General features: G+C 33.7%; 1 protein-coding gene across 1 annotated transcript in view; it reads left to right on the forward strand.

The window, feature by feature from the left end:
• Positions 1-25,058, forward strand: part of LOC106102484 (semaphorin-1A) — a 238,103-nt gene that overhangs the window by 182,163 nt on the left and 30,882 nt on the right. The window contains 1 exon segment of the mRNA XM_013281981.1: positions 22,098-22,194. Coding sequence (XP_013137435.1) covers positions 22,098-22,194 — 97 coding nt within the window.

A 25,058-nucleotide genomic window follows, 5' to 3' on the forward strand; every position in this document is an offset into this window, starting at 1 on the left:
CTCTCGTTCCACTGTATTTAATAATGCGATTTTTATTTTAACAACTGTAATAATGGCTTCACTAGTAAGTTGACAGTCAATGACTTATTTATGACTGTCGATAGTTGCAAACTGCAAAACGTATGGATAAAATCACTGTTAGTCAGGCTGGTTGGAAAGTGTCTTAACTCATATCTAAGCTAGTTATAGTAGGTTGACACTTATTGGTATTGTCAAGACGGAGACGTGTTTACGGAGGCGGTGATAGATGGCGCGGCGGGGCCGGAATCAATCTTCGTTCTGCCGAAACGATATCAGACGGCCGGCGAGAAGTTACACAACAACCAAATGTCAAATGTGATAGCAAACATCATATGACAATGGATACAAAATGACTACAAAGGCAACTTTAACGACTAAACGATTAGGTAAATTTTTTAATCAATAAAAGAAGAAATATGATGAAACCTACGAATCTGACAAACAAAGATGTTTTCTAAGTGCATCTTCTTTCCAAACCTTCCCACACGTTGTCTAAAAATCACAATTTTTGTGTGATAATAATGCTATGTCCAAGATTAATTAACATATAACTGCGTCCTCTTCCAACGAAACTAGAATAAATGCAAATTGTTGCTGAAATTAAAAAGTTCGTTTAAAGAAAATAGGACACGTCGTTCGCGAGTGTACCTCGCAAACGTTACGTTAGACACATTTTTGCGAGCCTTAAAAATGGCATGCCTTTTGTGTGTCACTTTGAAATTATGACAAAAATTTACAGCAAAATAATCTTACTTAAAATTTTGCACTAATGAAATTACTTTAGCTAAATCGTTATATATTTTATATAGGTTTAAATATTAATTAAACGCAAAAATAATTTTTAAAAAAAAAATCGAACAAAACACTGGTATAAAAAGTTAAAAGTTTGATTTTTAATCAACAAAAGTCCAATGAACAAACATCCAGTTAAAAAATTTTCAAATATTATCAAAGTCTATGTTTGTTATCGCAAATATGACTACGTTTAAGAAAATCGACGTTATAATAATGTAAAACAATACGTAATATAATATAAAATCAATATATTAACTGTAAAGCCTGTGACGCAAACGCCTGCGGGAATTTTCATTGAATCATCTGGTATCAGAATCCCAAAGCGACCCTCTGTCAATTTGAACCAATGAATTACATGACTAGAAAATAAATAGCTCCTAAAGGTGAAACAATAACGAACGAACTCTGTAACAGAAAATATGAAAGGTTAATAATAAATGTACATGTCGGATATACTCGTACAATCACACTATTCACTGTTACATGTTTGAAAGAGAAATTAAATACTAAATAAAAGCAACTAAATACCTTTCTTACAAAAATCTCCTTTATTTTTATAAATCACAACTTTTTTAACATAGAAACCTGAAGCTAAGTAATAGATAAATTATGTCATCTGCATCTACAGATTCGCAAAAAAATTACAACAAAATCAATTAAACGACTGCGCAATCAACAGTTCCTTGATCGTAGCTGGTTCTGTCTTTATTAAGTAGTTTAAAGTTTCCATATTCGAATTAATGTAATTTAAAAATATGTACAAATAATAAAGAACTTTCTTATCATCTCGTCATAATATAATATTGATTATTATTTAGTTTGAATAGTCAAGAATAATAGTATACTTGTGTGGGTGCACATTTTCCCGGAAGAGCCCCTGGGCGGGCTCGAACAGCTGATTTATGGCGCCACTTCCGCTTCCGCAACCCCCCGTTCTTCCACGGCCCTTCGACTTCACACATCATATAGATTTTCGATTTACTTTTAAATAAAAATCAAGTATAGTTAGATCATTAATTTGTAAACCTACACTAAACAACGTGTTATTTACTGTCGCACACACAGACATTTAATGTTTAACTAAATTAGTCGCTTTGTGCAATCTCATAACTCGACACTAACAGTCTTCCTTTAACGAGTCTGAGTATTGATATTGTTTGGTTTAAAAACCATCATACTTATTTCTTCAAACAATTCAACAAATCTCTTTTCACTTCATATCACAAACATTATACAGGTGAACGGCTAGGGTAGGATATCGATTCGCGATAGTGACCCAGTAACGGAGACTTAGCGGTAAAGCCTGCACTCCACACCTAACTCAACAACACTCCAGTCCCTCTTACAGCGCGCTGTTTCCCTTTGTCGTCGATTACATAAAGTTATATTATGCGTTATCTAGACATACCATAGAGGATATAACTTCATTCTTTACAATACACAATATCACGATATATCAAGTAAAGACTCCAACAATTGATATATCAAGAAAATGACTCCAAATTTCGTCACGCGATTTTGAGCTAAACTATTTAACTACGTCGTAGTCTTTGACTCCTAAAATCAAACAAAAAAATGGGACCCACCAGCAAGCATTACCTTTTGGATAAAAGAGAATTATCAAAATCGACCCACTAGCGGCGGAGTTATGCCGTAACACACATAAAAAAACATACAGACGAATTGAGTACTTCCTTCTTTTGGGAAGTCGGTCAAAAAAGAGAGGCACAGGTATATAGTATTAGACAAATTATTTAATTAATACTGTCGCTTTAAACTCAGAGCAATACTCCTCGCCAGACTCTGAATGCACGCCAATCTATCTATATTTCTAGTGACATTGACAGCTGTCAGCTAGAGACGAGACGTTTATGCCGATAATCTAGAGTTGCGCCAACTCTACAGCACGGTACTAATTTTGTTCCTAACAACTCGAACGTACATAAAAGTATTTATCAGTTGGATTCATAGACAAGCCCTATTTTCGTCTAATCGTCTACATCTGGTGTGCGTGATAGTTTAAAGCCTACTTCTTAATACACTTGTTTTTGTATGATGTTAAATAAAATCAATAAAGGTTCTTTGACCTAGTTTTCCGTATAAATGTAATCACCAAACGAAACGTGATACTATCTTATTTACAAGTCTCCGAGTAGATAGCGGTGCTAGTTGCAACTGTTTGATCTGCTTGGTCGTTGTAAGCAAATTGTCTTGCCAATACAAATGTTTATCTTGCAGTTCCAATAGCTTGAAGTTAACAAGATATTCTTTCATTGTTACCTTTTTGAAGTATAAAGAGGAATGCCAGCTTCAAAACAGAGTTTAATTAATATACTTTCTGACAAAAAACTTATTTTAGAAATTTTGTTTTAAGTAAGACATGGGATTAATGATATTCGTAGAAATTGATTAAGATTCTAGGGTCTTAGTTACTCTCATGGTTAGGACAAATGAAGAGGACAATATTTATAATAATTTCCAAACGTTAAATATAAAAATAATTTAAATTAATGGCGTCAAGATAATTCTAAAAAGTTTTTTTTTTTACTTTAATGTCACGGTTCGTGCTTTGCGCAGTGGCATATATTCGTCACAAAGGAGTTTAGAGCGTATTCGCGAGGACGGTATCGTAGCGGGCCACATTGACCTAAATGAGGCGGCATTTGGCGGCCCGCCCGCGTCATATCCGACACCATGTAGGCCAACCATCTGCGAAATTACAAACCTGGTACAACGCCCTCTATATTACTGTGACGATAGTTTGCTTTACGTCATTAACTGATCTCGTACGTAATATTAATCAGCGGCGTTCAGAGTTAAATCATGTGTTTGACTAAACATTGTCTAACTTGTTTTGGGGTAGCACAATTAAATTTCATAAAGATTATGAACAGTGAATAAAAGTTGCATTTCAAAAGAATTCAAATCAGATTGATCTTAAGTAATTTCTAAAATTATATAAATAAATAAAGAAGAAAAGTTTGTAGAACGTTCGGAAACTTGTGTCGTGCGGAAGTTTTAACATCATTACGCATACCGACATGTCTCGGTCTATTATGGGCATAAATTAAATTATAAAAGTTTCTAATTGTTTTGGCGGCTAACGAAACTCATTACGTGCTTGCGGCCCAAGTTACAGATAACAGGATCAGATTTCCTTCGCTCAAAGTTACGTTTAAAAATGCAAAATAATGTAGATTCATTTATTTTTATTTCAGTTACCTATTTGACACATAATCTGTTATTATTATAGGTATTTTACACATAACTGCGTTTAGAAATTCTGACATACCTTTTGTACCTTTTGTTGCAATTATTACGACGAACTAAAATTATTTCGTCCTTAAAATGAAAAATGACCGCCGTACGTATTCCGTTTTTTGCGGTTACTTTTAATGTATCAGCGCCATCTGTCGTGCGGTAGCGAACTCCCAGATGTCGTCCGCCCGAAACTAATAAATGAGCGCAGCCCTAGGGGAAATTAAAAATAGTTTCCCGCAAATCAACAACAAGCGAGGGCAACTTACCGCGCCAATATTGGAGTTAACTTCGCTGAGCCCACTCGAGCTTTTGATAACGGAAGCCGTAATTAATATTTAAATTTCGGTTTCGAGTATTTTTTCGAGTACTATTTTTTAAGACGAACTAAGAACAATTATTGATAATTATTGATTTTTAAAAAATAAACCTAATTTGTACTTTCCTATTGAAAGATCTCGATTGGTATACGATTAACTTCACGATTTAAATTGATGTTTTCGTTTTTATTTTTATTTTTATTTTATAAAAAAGTGTTAGTACATTTTTATTCATTTACTATATTACTTACTTATATAGTATATTTTCTTTAAACATTCCATTTAAGCTTGTGTTAGGATATGGTTCACGACAATAATCAAATGACGGGATTCGAACCCTTGACCGAAAGATTGGTAATCCACACCCCCAAACTATTAGGCTATTGGCGCTTTTATTGGCTATATGTTGTTAGTACAAAACCGATTAAAACAAAAAGTCTCATTTTAATAATATCATGATGCATTTTCATTTTTCCTATAGTAAAAATAATCAATGTTCATATCTTGCATTTCTCTAATTAAAGTATAAAATGTTGGAAACCGATTCGACATGAAATATCGATGGCATCGTTTCCAGAGTTCTCCGGCGGGAACGTCATCCATCTTGTCTGCGTTCGATCTCTGTAACTTTAACGTTTACGTTACGAGCCGCTCGCTCGCCACTACCGACTCGACAGTTTACCTATTTCCTGTGCGAAATGAGACCAAGTGTACACCCATTAACGTTCACTTTGACTACGAAAACTTTGGAAATACAAACGAAATAAGCCATTGAAGAATGTTACTAACTTTATGAGAGTTGTTTTTCTTTTTGTGGATTTAGTTTGTGGCAGTTGCGATAGAAATATTAACTCTTGCACGATATTGTTAAAAGTTTACGAGTAACAGTTGTTCTTGAAGAGTTTACAATATCGAAGTTATGTTTTTTCGCTTGGATTATTGATTTTTTAGGTCATAGCTTGGTGCGAGCTAAGCTAATTTCGTAAAATTACGTTGGTAAAACCCAATATCTATTGGCTGTAAATGGCGCCCCTAAACGTATAATTTTTTTTAAATCAAAATCCTTAACTATGAAAAATAAAGTTTATTTTTGATTCTCATTAGCCTAACATAAACTTAAAATATTATTGCATTTATGCTCTGCATTTACGCTGGCAATGCTTGATTTAATATCCATTACACGAATATTCGGCAACAAGCCAAACATCAGTTGGCCGTGAGCATGTGCCTAAGTCTAATGCTACGCAAGCGCAACCCTGACTAATAGTTCAAATAAGGCACTGTTGTACTAAAACACATAAATCTTGCATCACGAAAATGATAAAAATATGTTGATCTACAAAAAAAAATATCGAATCGAAAGGATGAAAATCTAAGAAGCTTGTTAAAATTATAGATAAACATTTCTGATTATTGGTAAGATAAAAATGCTATTTAGATCACTTCCACATTAGACAATCAAAAGCACGCGCAAGAAATTAAAAACAACGGCTTCTACATTAACACTAAAATTTTACGTAATTTAATACGTAGTACGATTTATCAACATTTAAAATTAAATGTAATAAAATATTTGAGAACATGTAGAGGGTTAACATTTTACGTACACAAATAAATTGTGCAGTCGTTGCCAGGCCAGGAAATTAAAATTGGCGGCACCTGAGAATAATGAGATTCCCATTACTCATATTCGCCCTACCTGCTCCAGATTTCTTGCTAAATTAATGTGGCAATCTAAGAAATCTTTCATTTCGCTTAAACGTTATGCGCTCTAACCCGGAAAATTTATCTGAATACCGCAATTGCTCCTTAAACTAAATTATGTTTTCACTAGGGTTGAACGGAGGCCATTTTAACGGAAGCGGATGCGGAAGCGAAGGTCAATAATAAAATATTAATTTCGATTTATTTAAGAATTAAAAATTAGAACTACGTTAATTCAAAATACAGATTGGTACATAATTACAAGATACAGTTTATTATGCAAATATAATGTATAACTATAGTTAGTTGACTTATCACGCCCGCGCGGGCCGCATAAATGACAACTAATCGCGCCACTCGCGTTAAAGACGTAAATTAACTTATATCTCTCCGTTGTAACTCCACATAATAAGTGACGGAAGCGAATTTATCATTTCGTGCGGATGTTCCGCACTTGCGGATGCGGAAACGAGTACCGTTACAACCCTAGTTTTCCCATCAAAACCTGATGAAATATAAGATGCACTTGAAAATGTACATGTATCAGTATTGATCTGGGCAGAAATTGTTCCCATATCTTTGTGCGGGATTTTACAATGTAATTAAAGATATACAAAATCAATTAAGCGACATTTTTCATATTAATTAGGCACTAACATAATTGTAATGCGTACTTTATAAATCCTTTATACGGTAGAAACTTTTTCAAAGCAACATGTCTCGTATTATTAGCAAAGGCCTGTCGTTTTTTCTCTCAGTAACGTATCGCTACTCTCAGACAATTTGGCTGAAAGCACACATTATCCTGGAAAGCATTATCAACAAAGATTTTTATCCCCCGCAAGCTAACTAGTGATATGTACCGACATTGTGGCCGCGTTATATCGTGTTGACAAAGGAATATAGCTTCTAACGGAACTCTCTATCTCCGAGTTAGTCTATGCCGTTCTGTTTGCTTAATGAGAAAAATTCAAGACCAACAAGCGGTACCTTTTTTTTATAAGAGTTACCTTTTTTAAACAAGGTAAGCCTTTCAATCATACTAATGTAAAATGCTAAAGTTTAGATGGATGTACATTTGTTAGAGTTTGTGGCCTAAACTGCTGAACGTGTCTAAATGAAAATTGGTATAAACGTAGAGCATAGTCTGGAAGGAGACATAGGCTACTTGATTTTGTTTTTTTAATTACACACTGATGGAGTCGCGAGCAAATGCTAACGTTAACATATTTAATAGAAAAAGAATTAGACAATGATAAATAACTTAGTATTACAATTACAAAAACAGAAAGTATCAAGACTGTTTGAGCTATTTAGATGCTTGTCATAGATTATGCACTCCAGTAGCGTATAACATTCGCGCACTGCAGGTTGCAAGCATGAATACGTCATGGTTCCTAAAGTTGGTATTCTAATCGAGGATTTGGTACACGGTTCCATTAAAACTTTGTTCTAAATAACCCAAGACGATGTAATTTCAAGCGGAATACGGCACTTGATAGTTGATGCTTTATCTCAAATGTTAAGTAATTACGCTGAAAATAAAATAAAACTAGCAGAAATTTTAGAATTTAGTGAATAAACTTAATACAAAGAAAACTTGATTCTTTGTATTAATTGTACGAGTATATTGTATCCTTGCATGTGTTAAAACTCTTGCAGAATTTGAAGTAACAAATTTTTTTACGTAAACAAAATATCAAAATGTTTGAAAGTATAATTGAGATTTTATAGACTTCGCATAAAATAAAGATCAAAAGCGATATGTGGAGCCGAATGCTCCCGTAATGAATCTCTCAGTCTGGGAATAGTAGGTTTGAAAATTCAAACGCAACGTTAAAGCACTAGTGTTAGCAATTTTTTTTTCATTCTATTTTAAATCTAATGTAATGAGATCTCATAATAAAGGCTATTTAATTTAACACTAGTATGTAAATTCTATTATTATTCTTCTATTCTATATTCAAAGATATATGTGAAGTCAACCAAACCGCAGTGGGCCAGCGAGGTTGAATATCGCCTAGTCACCCCTTACTAGGGTAGGCTCCGAGCCCCTTGGTGGTGACGTATAGTGAGCTGGTGATGACGATGTAAATTCTCGCGTCTTTTAATTTTTTTTTAAACAAAGTTATTCAATTTTAATTATGCATCAACAAACACAATGAAGGTATTCTAAAAAGAAACAGTATTGAACGGATATTGTGAATTGCTAAAACATTTTCCGAAACATTTCCCAATTCTCACTTTGCCCGACGCAGCCGATGGGCAACAATGCAAGAATCAGAAACAAAACGCCATCTACTGCGAAACGAGTGAAACTGACCTCCGTGCCAATTAACGATATCCCTATCACCGAGTAACTTCTCTTGATATTCGCCAGTTATTGTACATAAAATGATTGAAAAGTTTAAATAATTACTTCTATGTTAGAAGATTTTCATTTTTAATCAGTAAAATACAGATCCATATAGAAGAATTAAGTGTCTGAAATTAACACCTTACTAAACTTCTCTAAAAATAGTACTTCTATAAAAAACATAACACACGGTTAAATTCAGTAACAAACAAAACAATGTCTAAAAGACAAATGAATTAAGAATTACTTGGATCGTTTACTGTGTAGATTGAGTTCGACGAGAGCCCAACTAGTATGGCTGCAGTTACGCTCCAGTTAGAACAAAATAAGAACGCAAGATTAATTGTCCCCTAGCGGACAACAGTGGACCGGAAGTGCATCCATGCCGGCCGCTTGCCACTCGCCAATCGCCAGTCGCCGCCATTTTGTACTTCCGGTGCGAGACACGATAGTTAGGGAGCCACTTGATCTATCGACAACAGATATTGCCCTCGTAATATCTTACATAAGCCTCACTTAACATGATTTACAGCTCTAATACTAAATTTCTTTTTAAACTACAAAATGGAACAGTGCCTTAAGTTGTAGTTTAGCTTAAATATAAAGGTGTCCATAAAATTTATTTTTAGTGGCTAAGAAAGCTTGCTAATGCTTAAAAACCATAAACCCATCGATAATATACTCGTACCAATGGTTTAATTATTTTTGCGTATATGGGAACCATTTATATTACAATTACAAAGTATTTTCAAATACCATTAGTAAGTACCTAAGAGTCTTTATATCTATAAAAGTAACAAAGATGTTAAACCGGGAAAGTGTCATTTATATGAAGTCCCAGTTTAATTAAAAGGCAGTACGAAACAATTACAGGCGTCTCCTAGACTCTTACCGGTTAAACAACTTTCCAGGATCGATGTTATAAATCGAGTTAAGCGACATTAAACTAAAGCCCCGGAGGCTTAAAGCCAATCAGAGGCGCTACTATTTCTTAGGTACGACGTCGCAAAATATCACAGATATAAAGACTGTGATGACAAGTTTTAAAACTCGACAATTCTCCTGCGAGGATTCTGCAAATGACAGCTGTCCGTTTACAATGGTTCTGGACCCAGACTTAACTCATCCTTTCTGCTACAAAAAGTCGTTTAAATTCGTAATATTTTAAATAGAATTTGGAGTGCTGTATTTTATTCGATTGAAATCTGATTTTATAAAGACTTGTCTTTTAAAGTTATTTTAATTTTTCAACTTTTCTTTTTGAATCATATCCGGATTAAACTGTAACTTTCTTAGGAAAGATTTTATTTCAGCGCAGCGCTGTAATTACATTTGCTCTGCCATTATGAAATTATAACTTGCTGTTTTGAAAATTTATTTGGATAAGGATATATTAAATATCCTTTTAACTTTAATGCTTTTAATATTAGTTAATCAAAGATGTTTTAAATAAATACCAACAGTAAATTTACTTTAAAATCCGTAGATATTTTTGGATAATAATTGTTATTATAGATGATTGTAAGTAGTATGGTTTTTTGTAGTGGAACAACAAATAACATCTGAAACTTAACACAACTGTGACGAGGTTATGCAACATCAACGCAACGCCATCTAGTTGAGTGCAACTAAATTTATAATCGTAGCGTACTTCTAACTCACGTCTTGCGTAACACTTACCAACGACATTGCAGTTTAGAACGCTTTCCTTGTACATTTCGCAAACTACTGTAGATATTTACAAAGTTATGAGATACTAGCTTTCGCACGCGACTCCATCCACGTGGAATTAAAAGAAAAATTGAGTATCCTACATGTTCTTTCAGACTATCCTCTATGTCTATGTCGAATTTCATCGAGATCAGTTTAGCAGTTTAGGCTACAAACTCTAACAAACGTCTATCTAAGCGTTAGCTTTTTTAATATTAGCAAGATGTTAATTTCAATCGATAATTACAATAAAGAGGTTGTTATAAATGCTCTTTACATCACGTAAGACTTAAAGGAGTAAAGCATCAAAGAATATTTGTCAACCAATTATTTGAAACACCACAATTCAATTAGGAATCAATGTGATAAAATCTATCAATTACAATTAATGAAAATGCATCGGTCTTGCAATTCGGTATAGTATTCGAACAGTAACCAACAAAGGTACTGTTGAGAAGATTAATCGACAACGGTGCATGCCTTGGCACGGAAACGCATCCATATCTGTCCACTACCGGCTATCCGTTTCCGGTCTGCCAGTAAATATGTATTTAGTTTGTGCTAGCACTTACCGCGAAGGATATACGAGAAACGTTCGTACCAAGCGTTTGCTACAAGACATTCATCGATCGTTTTAATTTTATTATATTGCTTATTTATTTATGTAATGAATAGTCAAACGTGGGAAGATATAAAAGCGGCATGTAAATGTAAGGCTATCAATTATTTTCACAAATATTAGGCATATTTGCCGGTCTTTATTGACAATAATTTTCACCATTAGAATTTTTAAAGATATCTTCTACTGCGCGTGAAATTAAAAAAAAATCTAGTAATAAATAAAGTAGTTTCAAATGAACTTACAGTTCTAAAGATTCTAAAGATAACATTTCTAAAGATATTTCCATAATACTAGAATTTTTTAAGTTTATGAGCAGAAAATAAGAAGTGTATCTCGAAAAAAGTTAACTATTATAATCATAATCTATATTTACTTATTTAACAGTAGTATTTTTACATAATTCGGAACGAATAAATAATATTATTATTTATTCGTTATTGTTGTTTTGTATAAAACGAATAAATAATATTATTATTTATTCGTTTTATACAAAACAACAAATATATCTTTTTTATTACATTAGTAAAAAATATACATAAATTAAAAGTCAGATACTCTATTTTACTGGTAACACCATTTGTTTATCTCAGGTGTGAGTTAGGTCAGGTCAGGTCAGAGATATCTGAAAAGATTTCTGCTATCATTGCCAGTTCACTAACCAAGCGAGCTACAGAAGCGATTACACACTTTATGGGTAATTTAATGACTCAGTACACATTTAAGGGTAGACTATAACGGTGTAAAAATAATTATAATAAAAAAAGATAAGTCGTGTAAATTTACGTTAAAGATATTACAAAGAAAATTGTAAAATATAGAAAAAGAACGCGCAAAAGAATACTCTTTTATGATGTCAAAGTATTTTCCTTTAAAGTAATTGATTTAAAAATATCTGTCAAAATGTTGCCTTGATTTTTTATAATTCCTGCAACAGCCATATCCGATGTAAGATGAAACACCTCAAAGTTTAATAAAATATCAAAAATACCTGTAAAATACAATTTCATTTTCTCAAGGCGGATCATGAAATATTTGAAATTTTTAACATACTCGACGGATTTCTTTTCGGGCGTCCTCTAGAAAATTTTAACTTTGTGCACACTTTGGAAGGAAAATGGGGTAAGGCGAGGCGGAGCAGTGGCGCGCAGGAAATTAAATCTGTGCCACCTTACTTACCTGCATAATCCTGCATCACTCTACTCCCGACTGGTAACTCTAGTTGTTATAGGCTATTATTTGAACAGGTTTTTAAACCATACCAGCTACTCGCTACTTCGTCCGCGTGAAATTAAAAAAAAAACATAGCCCATGTTACTCGTCGATAACGTAGCTTTTTAATGGTGTAAGAATTTTTAAGATCGGCCCATAAGTTTTTGGGATAATTCAATAATATAAATACAAAACTCACCATTTTATAAAATACTAGCTTTCGCCCGCGACTCCTGGAATTATAAAAACAAAAGTAAGTTGCCTATTTGATCTTCCAGGTTATCCTCTACGTCTATGCCAAATTTCATAGAGATTCGTTCAGTCGTTTAGGCTATAAACTCTAACAAACATCCATCTATCCATCCATCCATCCATCTAAACTTTCGCATTTATAATATTAGTAAGAAGTAAGATGTAGTATAGCTGTTGCTCGTGACTTCGCCCGCGTGAAATTAACAGATACAGCCTATATTACAGATAAATTAAGTTTGTAACGGTGGAAGAAATTTTAAAATCATCCCAGTAGTTTTTAAGTTATTTCAATAGATACAAAAATACAAATCTTTCATCTTTACATCTCTATTACATATATCATATTGTAACAATTTAATGATAAAAGTGAACTCAATGAACGAGTAACTTAATCACAGAAGTGTGTTATCTCACTACGAACGGAACTTCGCAGGAAATCAACAGATTATTAACTTAAGTTCCACTTAATAGTTTAGACATCAATTGAGTTGTTCGTAAAGTTTAATTGATTGATGTACTTAAAAGTGATTTATAACAACACTAATAATAATTTATCACTTAGAATATAACAAGTTTTTAATGATTTTATCATAATTGACGTTGCATTATTTACATTTTAAGCTAGTATATATAGTATATATAGTCATATAGTAGCTAGTATATATAATCACTGTAGAGACAATTGATTTATTTTTTACTAACTGTTTCCGTGCGGCTTCATCCGCATGAAGTTATAAAAACACTGTTTCATTGTTTACATTTGTAAAATTTACAATTGCTAATAACAAAAATACCGTTACCATAATAAGCTTGCTTCCTTAATGTCGGGAGATTGTACTTTATAGTCCCTTTCCCACATGAGAGATTTTTCAATTTATTTGCCCTCTAAGTTTAATAGCGTGAAAATATATAGCCTAAAGAGTGTCCTAAGTCCTAAGTAGGGTTTTTTTTATTAAAGAAAGGATTATTTAAAAATATGCTGTGATTGCTGACATCCTACGCCACGAAGTGTGAACGTTTTATTTAAAAGAGAAAGAGCTCTATTTAAAATTTAGCGATTGTAATATTTTTGATTGTTTCGTTAGGAAGGAATCGAAGGTTAAGAGAGATACTGAATTTAGTAAACGGTTTTTGTGTATTTAACTATCACTAGGTCACAAAGTAAGATATTTCGGCTATATTATTAACTTAATTAACTTTATGTTTTAATTAAAAAGCCCGAGGGTGGTGAATCAGAATGTAATATACCACTAACTACATAGGTGCGGTAACTTGAAACTAATAAAGCGTTAGATATTAAGTTTCAAGCTCGTTACGATATTTTGAACCCTTTGAAAATGCTTTAAGTAATTAAACGAGGCTCGACGTCGGCTCGCAGCCCGGATTATCCCTTACTGAACAACGATTAACATTTTTCATCTATTTTATCATTTATTTCATTTGTTTTCAACTTTGTAAAAAATAAAAGTTTACGTAAAAGTTTAAATTACACCTAAATTTATGATACGAGTTAAAACAACCAAATATTTAAGTAATCCACGCATAAGCCAATCTATACTAGTATAATAAAGCGTAAACTCACACTTCATTGTTGCCCAAGATGTCAGCAATTGCAGCATATTTTTGAATAATTCTTTTTTCAATAAAATCCCTACACTTACGTCACGCTTTAGGCTATATATTTCCACACCATTAAACTTAGAGGGTTAATATTTTGCATGAAAACCCTAATGTGGGAAAGAGACCATAAGTTGCTGCCAACATCAAGGAAGCAAGGTTGCCAAGGTGTGTCATGTCATGTCATTTTGACATTTGTTATTGATAATTCGACAAATGTGAACAATAAAAAAAAAATTCATAATTTCATGCGGATGAAGTCGCACGGGAACAGCTAGTTGTAAATAAAAGCAATTAAAAACCGTACTACACCTTCAATTTTAACTGAACAGATATCTATAGTTGAAACTGACGTGTGCCGCGGGCTTAAGCTTCTAAATTCGAAAATGAAAATCAGTTTTCTCACAATAACACACTAATGGTCTAAGAAGACAATGAAAAGGATAATTTCGAGGCGTATGTTATTTCCTAACCGTATTGTATAAAAGAAAGCGTGATAACGGGAGTGTCGAGAGCGGAACCGTCGCGGCCATTACAGCTAACGAGCCGGTACACAAGGACAAAATGTCCTGACCCGACAATGCCCACCTCGCCTTATGTACTTACGTTTATGCAGGGACGTAATACGACTTACATCCCTTATGTAATGTTACTTTTACAGTTATCATACCCGTTTTTTATAATAAATGAAAAACTACTGAAGTGCCATCTCAAGTGTACATATGAGAAAACTTATAATAAAATTGGAGTGGAAGGTAAGGAGTATAAGGTTAGCATGGTATGGGCATGTTATGAGGAGGGATGAATCGCAAGGAGAATGTTAGTTATGAGTGTGGAAGGGGAAGATTGTGTAAAAGGTGACATCCTACGGGAGTAGAGTAAGGAGATGATGATGAAATTTGGAGTGTATGTTTGTAATATCAAAAGAAAAATTCAGTTTCGGGAAGATGATGTGAATGAACATGAAAATCCCATGTAATTTTTTTTTGTGTCTGTCTGTCCGCAAGCCGCGATTGTTCCGGGTAACCTCCGAAACGGCTGGGCCTATTTCGACCGGTCTTTCACTGAAGGGAAGCTGACATAGACGGGCATATTATAGGTTACTTTTTTATCTTTATATTGAGTGGACGAAGTCGCGGGCAACAGCTAGTTTGTTCCATAATTTAAGAATCTTAATTTTAATTGCTAAACATTACTTTTTTAAATTTTCAAAGGTTTTATTTTCTGTTGAGGTATCGTTTCAATCAATTTAATATTATAAATATATAACTTAAAACTAAAAAAGACTTTGTTTATTGGATATCGTATTTAAAAAGTAATCCCCGTACATAAATCATTGGCAGCAATGACCACAAAACAATTGCGGACATCGGGCGCAGTATCTCGGCATGTCGCATGCCCGCCCATTTATATTGCCGGGCTTACAAAACATAGAGTCGACCGCACCACAGTAAATTGCACCAGCCCGCTACGCACTACAATCTACCTAGTATTTATTGTAAAAAGCACAAAGAAAACATTACATTCATCTCAGTATAAGGTCAATTAAGGCTTACTACGGTCGAATAACGTTTAAGAAGCTATGATTTATCACCAATGCTTATTACTATGATAATCTCTCTGATAACAAGAATTGAGAAACATCCTACGAGAGAGGTTGCACAAAGAGACTTGATAGTATGACAAGATGTCGACATATTGTGAGTTATTTACTGAAATAAGTAGTGAAGTCTTATTTAATAGACTAAACACAATTCCTTAATAACTCCTGAAATTAACTAATATTCAAACAAACTTACAAGCATTCAACTAGGAGATTCCACTACCACACAATTTTTGTTCCATTAGAGCACATTTTTTGTCTCAAATGTACACTGTTGGTATCCTGGTATCAATTTGTTACTGTGCCCAGTCGCGGTAGCTGGAATGGACTGTAACATCGGTCGCATTGTAATGAAGACAGATCCGCCTTTGTTTTTATATCGCTCTGAGAAAAGTACTCGTACGTCTAACAAGATTTTAAGGATGTATGTCTTTAGTTCTCTTTGTTATTTGAACCAATGATTGCACATAGTTCAGCAGTGAAGGATAGGTAAAATTACGTGAAGAATGAAGTACAATAAAATATTTTAAGAATACTGTAATAGGATAAATAGGATTCTGTATCCATTGTATTTTGTACCCTTTAGTATTTTTTTTATAACATAAGGTGGCAAACGAGCAAGCGGCCACCTGAATCCGCCAAAATGGCGAAGCGACCGCTGCCCATAGACATCCGCAATTGCAGATGCGTTGCCTACCCTTATACGACGGAAGAAGAGACGCACATAAAGAGGATATTTCCCCTTCCTATGCATCTCCTCCGCCGTCAAATCCACTTTTTCTTACCAACCTCTCCTTATATGAAAAGGGTGGTAAAGAGAAAGGGACTTAAATTAGGCCTCCGGCACCACACTCACATCAGACGAAACACGGAATTGCTTCCATTTCACGCCTGTCTTCTGTGCGGTCGTGGTATTACTGGTGGCGTGCCGGCCCTGCAGTGCTAAGATGTTAAAGCGGGCACTACCACTGTTAAAATATAAATATTTTCATCAGTAATTATCAATAAATTATATTAGGTTTCTATAAGTTTTATAACAAACGACAACGCAACTGTAACCCTTAATATTGTTATGTATTGGTAATGGCCATATTACACAAGTCACTTGATTCTTTGTCAATGTATTAAATAAGAAAATTATTATAACTTCGTTTAAAATGTTACTAGATAATTTTACCCGCAAACGAAAGGACTGATTTTACCAGAATGACAATGTCTTTTACGTTTTTCCCAGCCCGCCTCAGCTGGGCTTAGCAAAGTGAAGCGAACGCAGTCTGTGTACAGACCATTATTCTTATTTGACGACTAACGACGTAATGTCGGCTCATTTGTTTATTCTCTCAGACGTGGAATTTACGAAAGAATATGAAGAACATTTTATTGTTTTATTAACAATTTTACTTACATAATTGAAATGCTTTTAGACTTTACAACGTTGCTCTTTACGTTTCCCCCTTTGTGTTTTGTTTTAACACTTTTCTTTCAGAATGTATCATTTTGGTGCTTTTATAATTACTCAAATAAGGAGAAACGATAACTTAAAAGTCATAAAAAGTAAGTAATATGTAATAAGATATCGCATCTTAAGAGGAGTTTTATCGTTGCTTGTGTGCAAAGTTAAAGTGGGCCGTCACTTCGCCTATTTCCTCGACCTAGAAAGGCGGTTAAGTTAATATCCGGCCGTAGTCCACATGCATTGTGCGGAAGCTGCGTAACTATATCCGATACAATTTGTACCATGTTGCAGCTAGTTATACTTAGCTATACAATGAATTAATTTGACTTTGTAATAATGAAATCCAACTTTAGTATCTATTAATGTTTGAGATGAATCAATCAAAGTAAAAAGGCGTGTTTGGTATCCAACTTATGTTTTCGTAGATACAATCTTAAGGTCAAAAACTAGGCTTATAATCCATAATATTTGTTGATTCAGAGTATGGAGTAAATTATTAAAACTTTCGTGAGAAATTATAAATAAAATATCAATAAAAAATTACGGCTCTAAGTAGCTACAATCTAATATAGCTATTTAATTCATTAACCCTAAAGAAGGGCCCCTGATGGGTCTGAGATCAGTCTGCACCTTTGAAATAAACGTGGGTTTAGGTTTGATTTTATAATCTTGCATTTGAACAGTTTAGAAAAGTATAAATATGATAAAAAGCTTCATCAATAAATGTACTTCGTTATAAAATGCTACGAGAAAAGTATTCTGTGGATATAATAAAGCTTCGTAACTTATCTTGGTTATCAATCGGGACTGTGGATTGAAAACTTGTGTAAGCCGAAGATCCTGCCAGAGACAAGTTCCCGGCCGTTTTTTTTCTCTCCGTGATAAGTTCGTTTTGCTGACAGATTATATCGCTCCCTCAACTGGGGATCTGCGGAGCCGAGCCGTATCTCCTTTTGTGGATTATGAAAATACGTTTGTGTTACTGGAAATGTTACTATGTTCTCTAAACTTCGAGTTCTATGTTGTGTTTAAATTTGGAACTGTACTTTTTTCTTTTTCTAATCTTAATTCTATTAAAGTACCATTTATTTTGAAACTATAGTCCTTTATTTTTATTTCTTGTAAATACGACAGTGATAGGGAGAAATAAACAATCAAAACAAGTCAAATGGAATACCGATTACTATACTATTATAAGTAAAACATCGTTTACAATAACCAAAAATAAGAATTAAATCCGGTCAACACATAGGGCAGAGTATCAATGCCATTAATCTCTAAAATTTTGGACAAAATGAACGAGACCGAGTGGGATTCCAGCTTTTATGCACGCGCCTACTAAAGTGAGGTGTTCGGTACTGTCATATAAATGCCGTATCGTCATCTTCCTTGCGGTTTTGCCATCTTGAGGTGAACAGGTGAGGTAAAACAGACCCAAATATTCGACTCTATACAGAGATGTAATACAAAGAAAAAAAACGAGAGTGAAAAGATTAACTCATGCATGACAGTTAAACAGCAGTGTTAGTATAATTAGGTTAATGCAGTAACACACGATAGGTGCAAGGAGTGTAAACGAGAGAGGCATTAAGTTGTCGACGATAACGAGCCGCATTACTGATCGAATGGCTCCTCAGGGATCTCGCATCGGCTCAAAGTATACAAGCGAACGTAACGACACACTGTAGATAGCTCACTTGACATTTAAACACAAATTAAAGTTAATTTCTTATTAGTTGCAACATTTGCTTACTTTACTGAACTAAAGCTCTTATGACACAACATACGATAGGAAGGAAAAGTGGATTTGATGATGGAGACGCATAAGAAGGGGAAATATCCTTTTTATGTACGTCTTTCCTGCGTCAATTAAGGGTAGGCAACGCATCTGCAATTGTGGACGTCTACGGCAATGGTCGCTTCACCTTTTTTGTAAATTCAGGTGGCCGCTCGTTCATTAGCCACGTTATGAAAATACGATTGTGTGTTTCTGCCTTTATCCCTTAAAAAATGTTTTATGAAACAAACAATAGCAGATGCTTACTAAAAAGTAGAAAATGCTATTCTAAAAAGTATGAAAAAGGAAATTATGGTTTAAAATATCTTAATAACGTTAGCAGACCAATTAGAGTTTGAATGTTCCCTTGGAGCGCGATTAGCGGGAACATGGTGAACATTATCTGTTTGTATCTTCATTGTATTACTTCAAAAGATGGTCTACGTTTAAATTTGCACTGTATTTTATGGTAATTAAGACAATTTTAGTTTGCTCCGGAAACCATGAAATTACACCCAGGGTAACAATTAAAGAATGTTATTCACTTTTAAATGTATAAAATTCGTTTTATCTTTGAACAATCTCATCCTGGATATCTTTTAAGGTTTGCCAATTATTTAAGGAGATTACGGCAAATTGTATCGATAAATATGAACAATTTGAATGGATCTACCCAAAAAGAGTGCTTAATAACACTTATTTTACCCAACTTGTTTAAGTAAACTAGTAAGAAACATCAATCTTGTAGAGGGCCATGGAAATTCAGATATAACCTCAAATTTCTACATTTATATGTTGCTGCATTACATTGGTACTTGATATTTGTATATGTAATATGTATCCGATAGCAAAAGATGCGTAAAAGATGAATGAATTGAGACGTCATGACGTCTTCTTAATAGCGATATCCAATCGTGTACCATTTGAATTGGAATCGTTACATCCTTCGTCATAAAATGTTCAATTTCGTAATCTCTGCTTTCATCGTACGTGCCGTCAGAGAGATTTGCCTTTCATTTTATTCTCACTTGGAAGCTTTTGCGTTACAAACAGTAAATTTAGAAGGTTTTTATGAATATTGTTTCATGCACAGTTGAGCTCTTTCATTTTAGGAACGGCTGTGAAGTATCTGATATTATCCGTCGGGTTTTAGGAGTTACGAAGAAATAAGATTACCTAGTACTAAACACTAACAGCATTACAAATAAACGCGTTATAGTTAAACTTAGGAATAAACTGAGTACCATATAAGCAAAATTTGTACTAATATTTGCTTATATCCAGTTTATTCCTAAGTTTACTATAACCCGTTTATTTGTAAAGCTGTTACTGTTCGGTTTTTAGCTGTGCTCACTTATATTACGCGTCTTTATGAATGGGTTGTTGTTTGCGATCTTCAATTTTTTTTATTGAAACCTGCATTCTTCGGAAGCCATAGTATCCCGTATCCGATTGAATCGTGTGTTCTCAGCCTAACTATATTTCCAGGTCATGTTCGGCCAACATTTAGTTGATCTGCACACGTGTGTACCCTGCCGGAATGTTTGCATATCATCGCGTATCATGCTTCATTTTTTTCCCAAGCACGTAGTGAACGAAGATATTTTTTGAATAAATAATGATAGTTCAGATGTCCTTAGAAAGCTTTACTTTCTCCTTGTTTATTTTACGAATTGTCACATTGAAATGGGTGAAAGTAAAGCTGCAGTACTTACGTACACTCTTTTTTGTTATTTTCTTAAGATTTACTTTTTTATTAAAATTTAAAATCAAATTAGTCGTTATCTTGTTAACGAAGAAGCAAAGTTTTACGTCTATACGGAAAACGCTAAGTCAAAACATTTTTCCATATTCTCTTACATATTTTCAATAATGTACTTATAAAAATAAATCGTCGATATCTTAACTCGTTCCCTAAATGGCAAAATCGTCAAACCGTAACTCCTTTAAGCTTCACTTGACGTATTCGTGAGCGTACTCAAAATATTACCGACAAAATGATGTTTTCGAAATTTCCACAAAACATTGAACATTCTAAAAATAACTCAACTGAATTACTGCGGGAAGCTGTACAGCTCTGTTCATTTGCTTATTTGCAATTGTGATTTATCGGGTTAATCAGTCATTTTCATATGGAACGGTAACCTATTAGAACTTTGTAGCTATTAAACCTAAATTGTTAAATATTTAATTAGCAATAGTTTAACTGTTTATAACACTTTTTTAAGACATCTTTGTTATTTTTGTCATATGAATAATGATATAAGCGTAGCATAGATAGGTCCTCTAAGATTGCAAACCTCATGTAGTTTTTGTACCTCTTGAAGGCTCTATTTTGGCTGCAAAAGAGAACAAAGCCTAAGATTTCTCAGCTTGAATACTGTCTTTTTGTTAAATTTATATTTTTGCTGTATAAATATATTTCTTCCATCTTATTTCTTACGTGTAAAGTGCGAAGTATAAAGGAATTCTCCAACATGCGTTAAGGCATCACGTTCCACGTTCTCGAGCGAGTGAGCTTAGTAAATTGCCACCGACTGGGTAATGGAAAGGCAAATTCCTCAGACCGTCGGATATCGTAACAAAATACTAATAAGATCAAATTGAAACTTCTCTCGCGGCTTTTAACATAATTGATACAGCGAGAATGTTCCCGCCATTGGATCTCGCATACACAAACATTCAATTTCTTCGAATTGATTGTGAAATGCTTTGAGAGAATAGATATTTTTTTACTTATTGCTTTCTTTACCATACTAAAACAATTGTTTTCACTTTCAACTTATACTCGTATAACCTAGTTGTCACGAAAAAGGGTAGGCAAATTTTTGATTTTATCAAAATAAAAAGAAGTTATTGGAATATTCAAACTACTTAATTTAAAGTGCTAATTTGAATTTACGTCAAGTTGAATTTTAAGTTAAAAACGCTATTTTATTTATAGTCTAAAATAATACTTCTAAAGCGAATGGCATTATTGCGACATTTTTATTATTACCGTAATACTGGTTCGTGCTAACCACGTTAGCTGATAATAAAATAATTGTTCTGAATGTATAATTGTTACCATATTAATAGCGAGCGCACACAGACTAAACGATCGCACAAGTGTTGTGCGATTGTCGATTGTTTCGCAGCCCATTCAACTGTTTAGTTGCACTAAAAATCGAGTAGTGTATGCACTTTCATATAATCTCATAGAAATCAAAGCGAGACTAAATAGTTCTGCCATAGTTTTATTTCAGGTGTGTAATGAAAACTGCAATATTTTTGTTAAATGTGATGATTACAATTTTTAGTTACATTATTCCTTGGTGTATATTGTTATATGTTGAATGTTTTTGCGAGTTTGTAACATTGTAATTATTTTTAATAACATTTCGTTTTGTTGTTTCAGGGGTCGATGACACACACAAGTTCCTCGGAAATGAGACTCACACAGACTACTTTAGATTATTATTAAGAGATGGGAACTATTTATTGGTCGGCAGCAGGTAAGATTTCCTTTATCCTGTTTATTTAATTATCAACAGATTATAAACAAACTCTATACAATGTTTAAAGAAATATTTGTTCACTTTTAATTACATGAAAATGTTAAAATATAATGCGCATCCCAAATTTAATTCAAGATTCTTCATTTTGCTGAAACATTTACAGTCATTTAGCTGTTTTTAAACATTTTCATTACATCTTTACATTTAAAATTTAACACGGTACACGAATACATCTGCATGGAAACACCTATTTCGTTTTAAAAAGGCCCCAAGTTATACATTCAAATGAGATACTTACTTATTTGTTTTTCCCAACTCCACTCCAATTCGTAGAAAAGTTTAGGTACCCCTAACCGCAGCGTCTGAAGCGGCAAGAACGTGCTGTATCTACTAAGACCGCAAAGCTAACACGGATGCACCTGTTTTATCCCTTTCCCTCCTACTACGTGGCTCAATAGTGCCGTCCCCTTTGCATTTATAAAGATTTTTGGCTTGTGTTTGGATGGAGGCAAGACTTAAAAACACCCCACGCGCCCGCCGGCCTACAGTCGCCATTTTATAAATCCGTAGTGATGAGTAGTTATTGGACATTATATCGATACAATTTTTTTTTATGATTTAACTTTAACATAGATTAATCTTGCACAGTTGCATTAATTACCAATTCAAAAAGATCAAAAACAATATGTATACACTTAAAGATTTCTTTGGGTACATTTTGTTTTTCTTTAAAGGCATAAGCTTTAGCCATACACTATTTTTCCCGGTTTTAAAAATATAACTTAAAACGACAACATTTTTAAATTAACAAACTTACAGTGATTATCACTAGACAATTTAAATATCCAAGGACAGGTTGTACTAATAAATCAAACTCAAAAATTAGTAATCACAATCAGTAATATTAGTGACGGCACATCCCTAGTTACACGTAGAAACACGGTATGACATCTGCCCGCGCCGTGTATCGCCGCGTAGCACCACGTAGCATCGCGCTACGAACTCCTGTATTTACATGGCCCCGAATTTAGTTCATGCTAATCCTCGCGATGCATATTTCAGAGGTTTTACCATACAACTTTCATGAAATACAGAACACACTCTCTTTACCTGCAACTTTTACTTAGCGTACACTCATTACCAATTCCAAGTACTAACATCATGCTAAAGAATTTGTACAAAATAAAACAAATGCAATATGATACGACTAGCTTTCGTCCGCGAGGAATTATAAAAACAAAAGTAAGTTACCAAATTGATCTTCCAGACTTTGCTCTACATCTACGCTATTTTTCATCGAAATCAGCAGTTTAGGCTACAAACATCCATCCACAAACTTTTGCATTTTGTATATTAGTAAATTTAATAGACTATATTACTTAAATACGTATTAGAATTTTATAAGTAAATAATACTCGAATTGTTTTAATGGTATTAAGGCAATAAACGATAAAACATCGATTCATCCACAAAGTCAACAAAGAAAGAGCAGACGCACAAATTGAACAATATTTCCCGCAATGAAAGCGTCGGGTAATTTGAAATATTCATCCGTTCCTGCGAAGTTTGCATTTCTTTCGAAATCAAATTTACATGACAATGGTCACGCCGTCGTCCGTTGAAATCCTCGTTGCATTCTGCCGGTATGATGTTAACAAGAGCAAAATGGCTCCAATAAAACCGTTGTAGATCTCACGTCATAAGCGAGGGGGGACTCTTGAAAAAGAACAATTGAATATCACTTCTGTTTGCTCACACCTCGAACGATCTTCAGACCCCTTTTGTTGTGACGGGCCTACTGTAATAAAAAACGAACTATTTCTGACTTCCCAGACTTTATTTACCAACTTTTTTATCTCCATTTCTCTTTTATATTGAAGTTACGCCAAGCTGTGTAAACAATTCCACAGACTGCGATTCTATAAAATTTAAATATTAAACGACTTTAATATCACGAATTTACTTATTTTAAGAATAAAAATAACATCCAAAGTAACTACATATTTACACTAGCTGTTGCTCGCGACTTTGTCCGCGTGAAATAATAAAAATCAACCTACATATTTCCTCACTGAAAACGTAACTTTTTGATGGTGAAAGCATTTTTGAAATCGGCCCTTCTTACCTCTTTATAATATTAGTATAGATTATTTTAGCGTTTTATGTTATGTTATTCCGTTATAAAGGGTGCGAATCTCTTTTGTGCCTTTTAACTAAATTAATGTGTTGACCATGCGATAGTTGTTTCCCGAAAATACGGGGACTCTTTTATAATTAGCTATTGATAATCTAGACAAGCTGTTTTGTTAATATTTTTTAATCATTGGTTACTTCTAAATAAGGTAATTATTTTCTTCGGAAACAGCAGGAAAAATCAGTGAAAGTAAAAGCAGATTATTAAATGAGAAACATCGATGAGGGGGAATTAATCTACTAACTTAACTAGTAAAAGTACTTAAATTTCACTCTCAAAGTCCTTAATGGACCATTTAAACGAATCTTCAATATATATTTTTTCTTATTATTATATAAAAAATTAACATAGAATAATGAAAAATATAAATTTACGAACGTTAAAAGTATGATAAGTAAATATTTTATTTGCTACCGTTAAATTATATATCGTATAGAATAATGTATGAAAACATAGTCCATTTGGATTTTCACTTTACTGCCCGTAGCTTATTATCATATTTCACATTATTTTATACCTTTGTATGGGTACTTTAATACTCTCCCCAGTGAAAAGACCTGTTCCCAGTACTGGGACGTCGATACTTTGAGCTGGCAATGCGTAACCTACTTGTTAAAGAGAAAGGAAACATAAAGAGCCTAGTGCCCAGGGTATGTTATGTTATTTT

Source organism: Papilio polytes, unplaced genomic scaffold, assembly GCF_000836215.1.
Source record: "Papilio polytes unplaced genomic scaffold, Ppol_1.0 DF823923.1, whole genome shotgun sequence".
NCBI lineage: Eukaryota > Metazoa > Arthropoda > Insecta > Lepidoptera > Papilionidae > Papilio > Papilio polytes.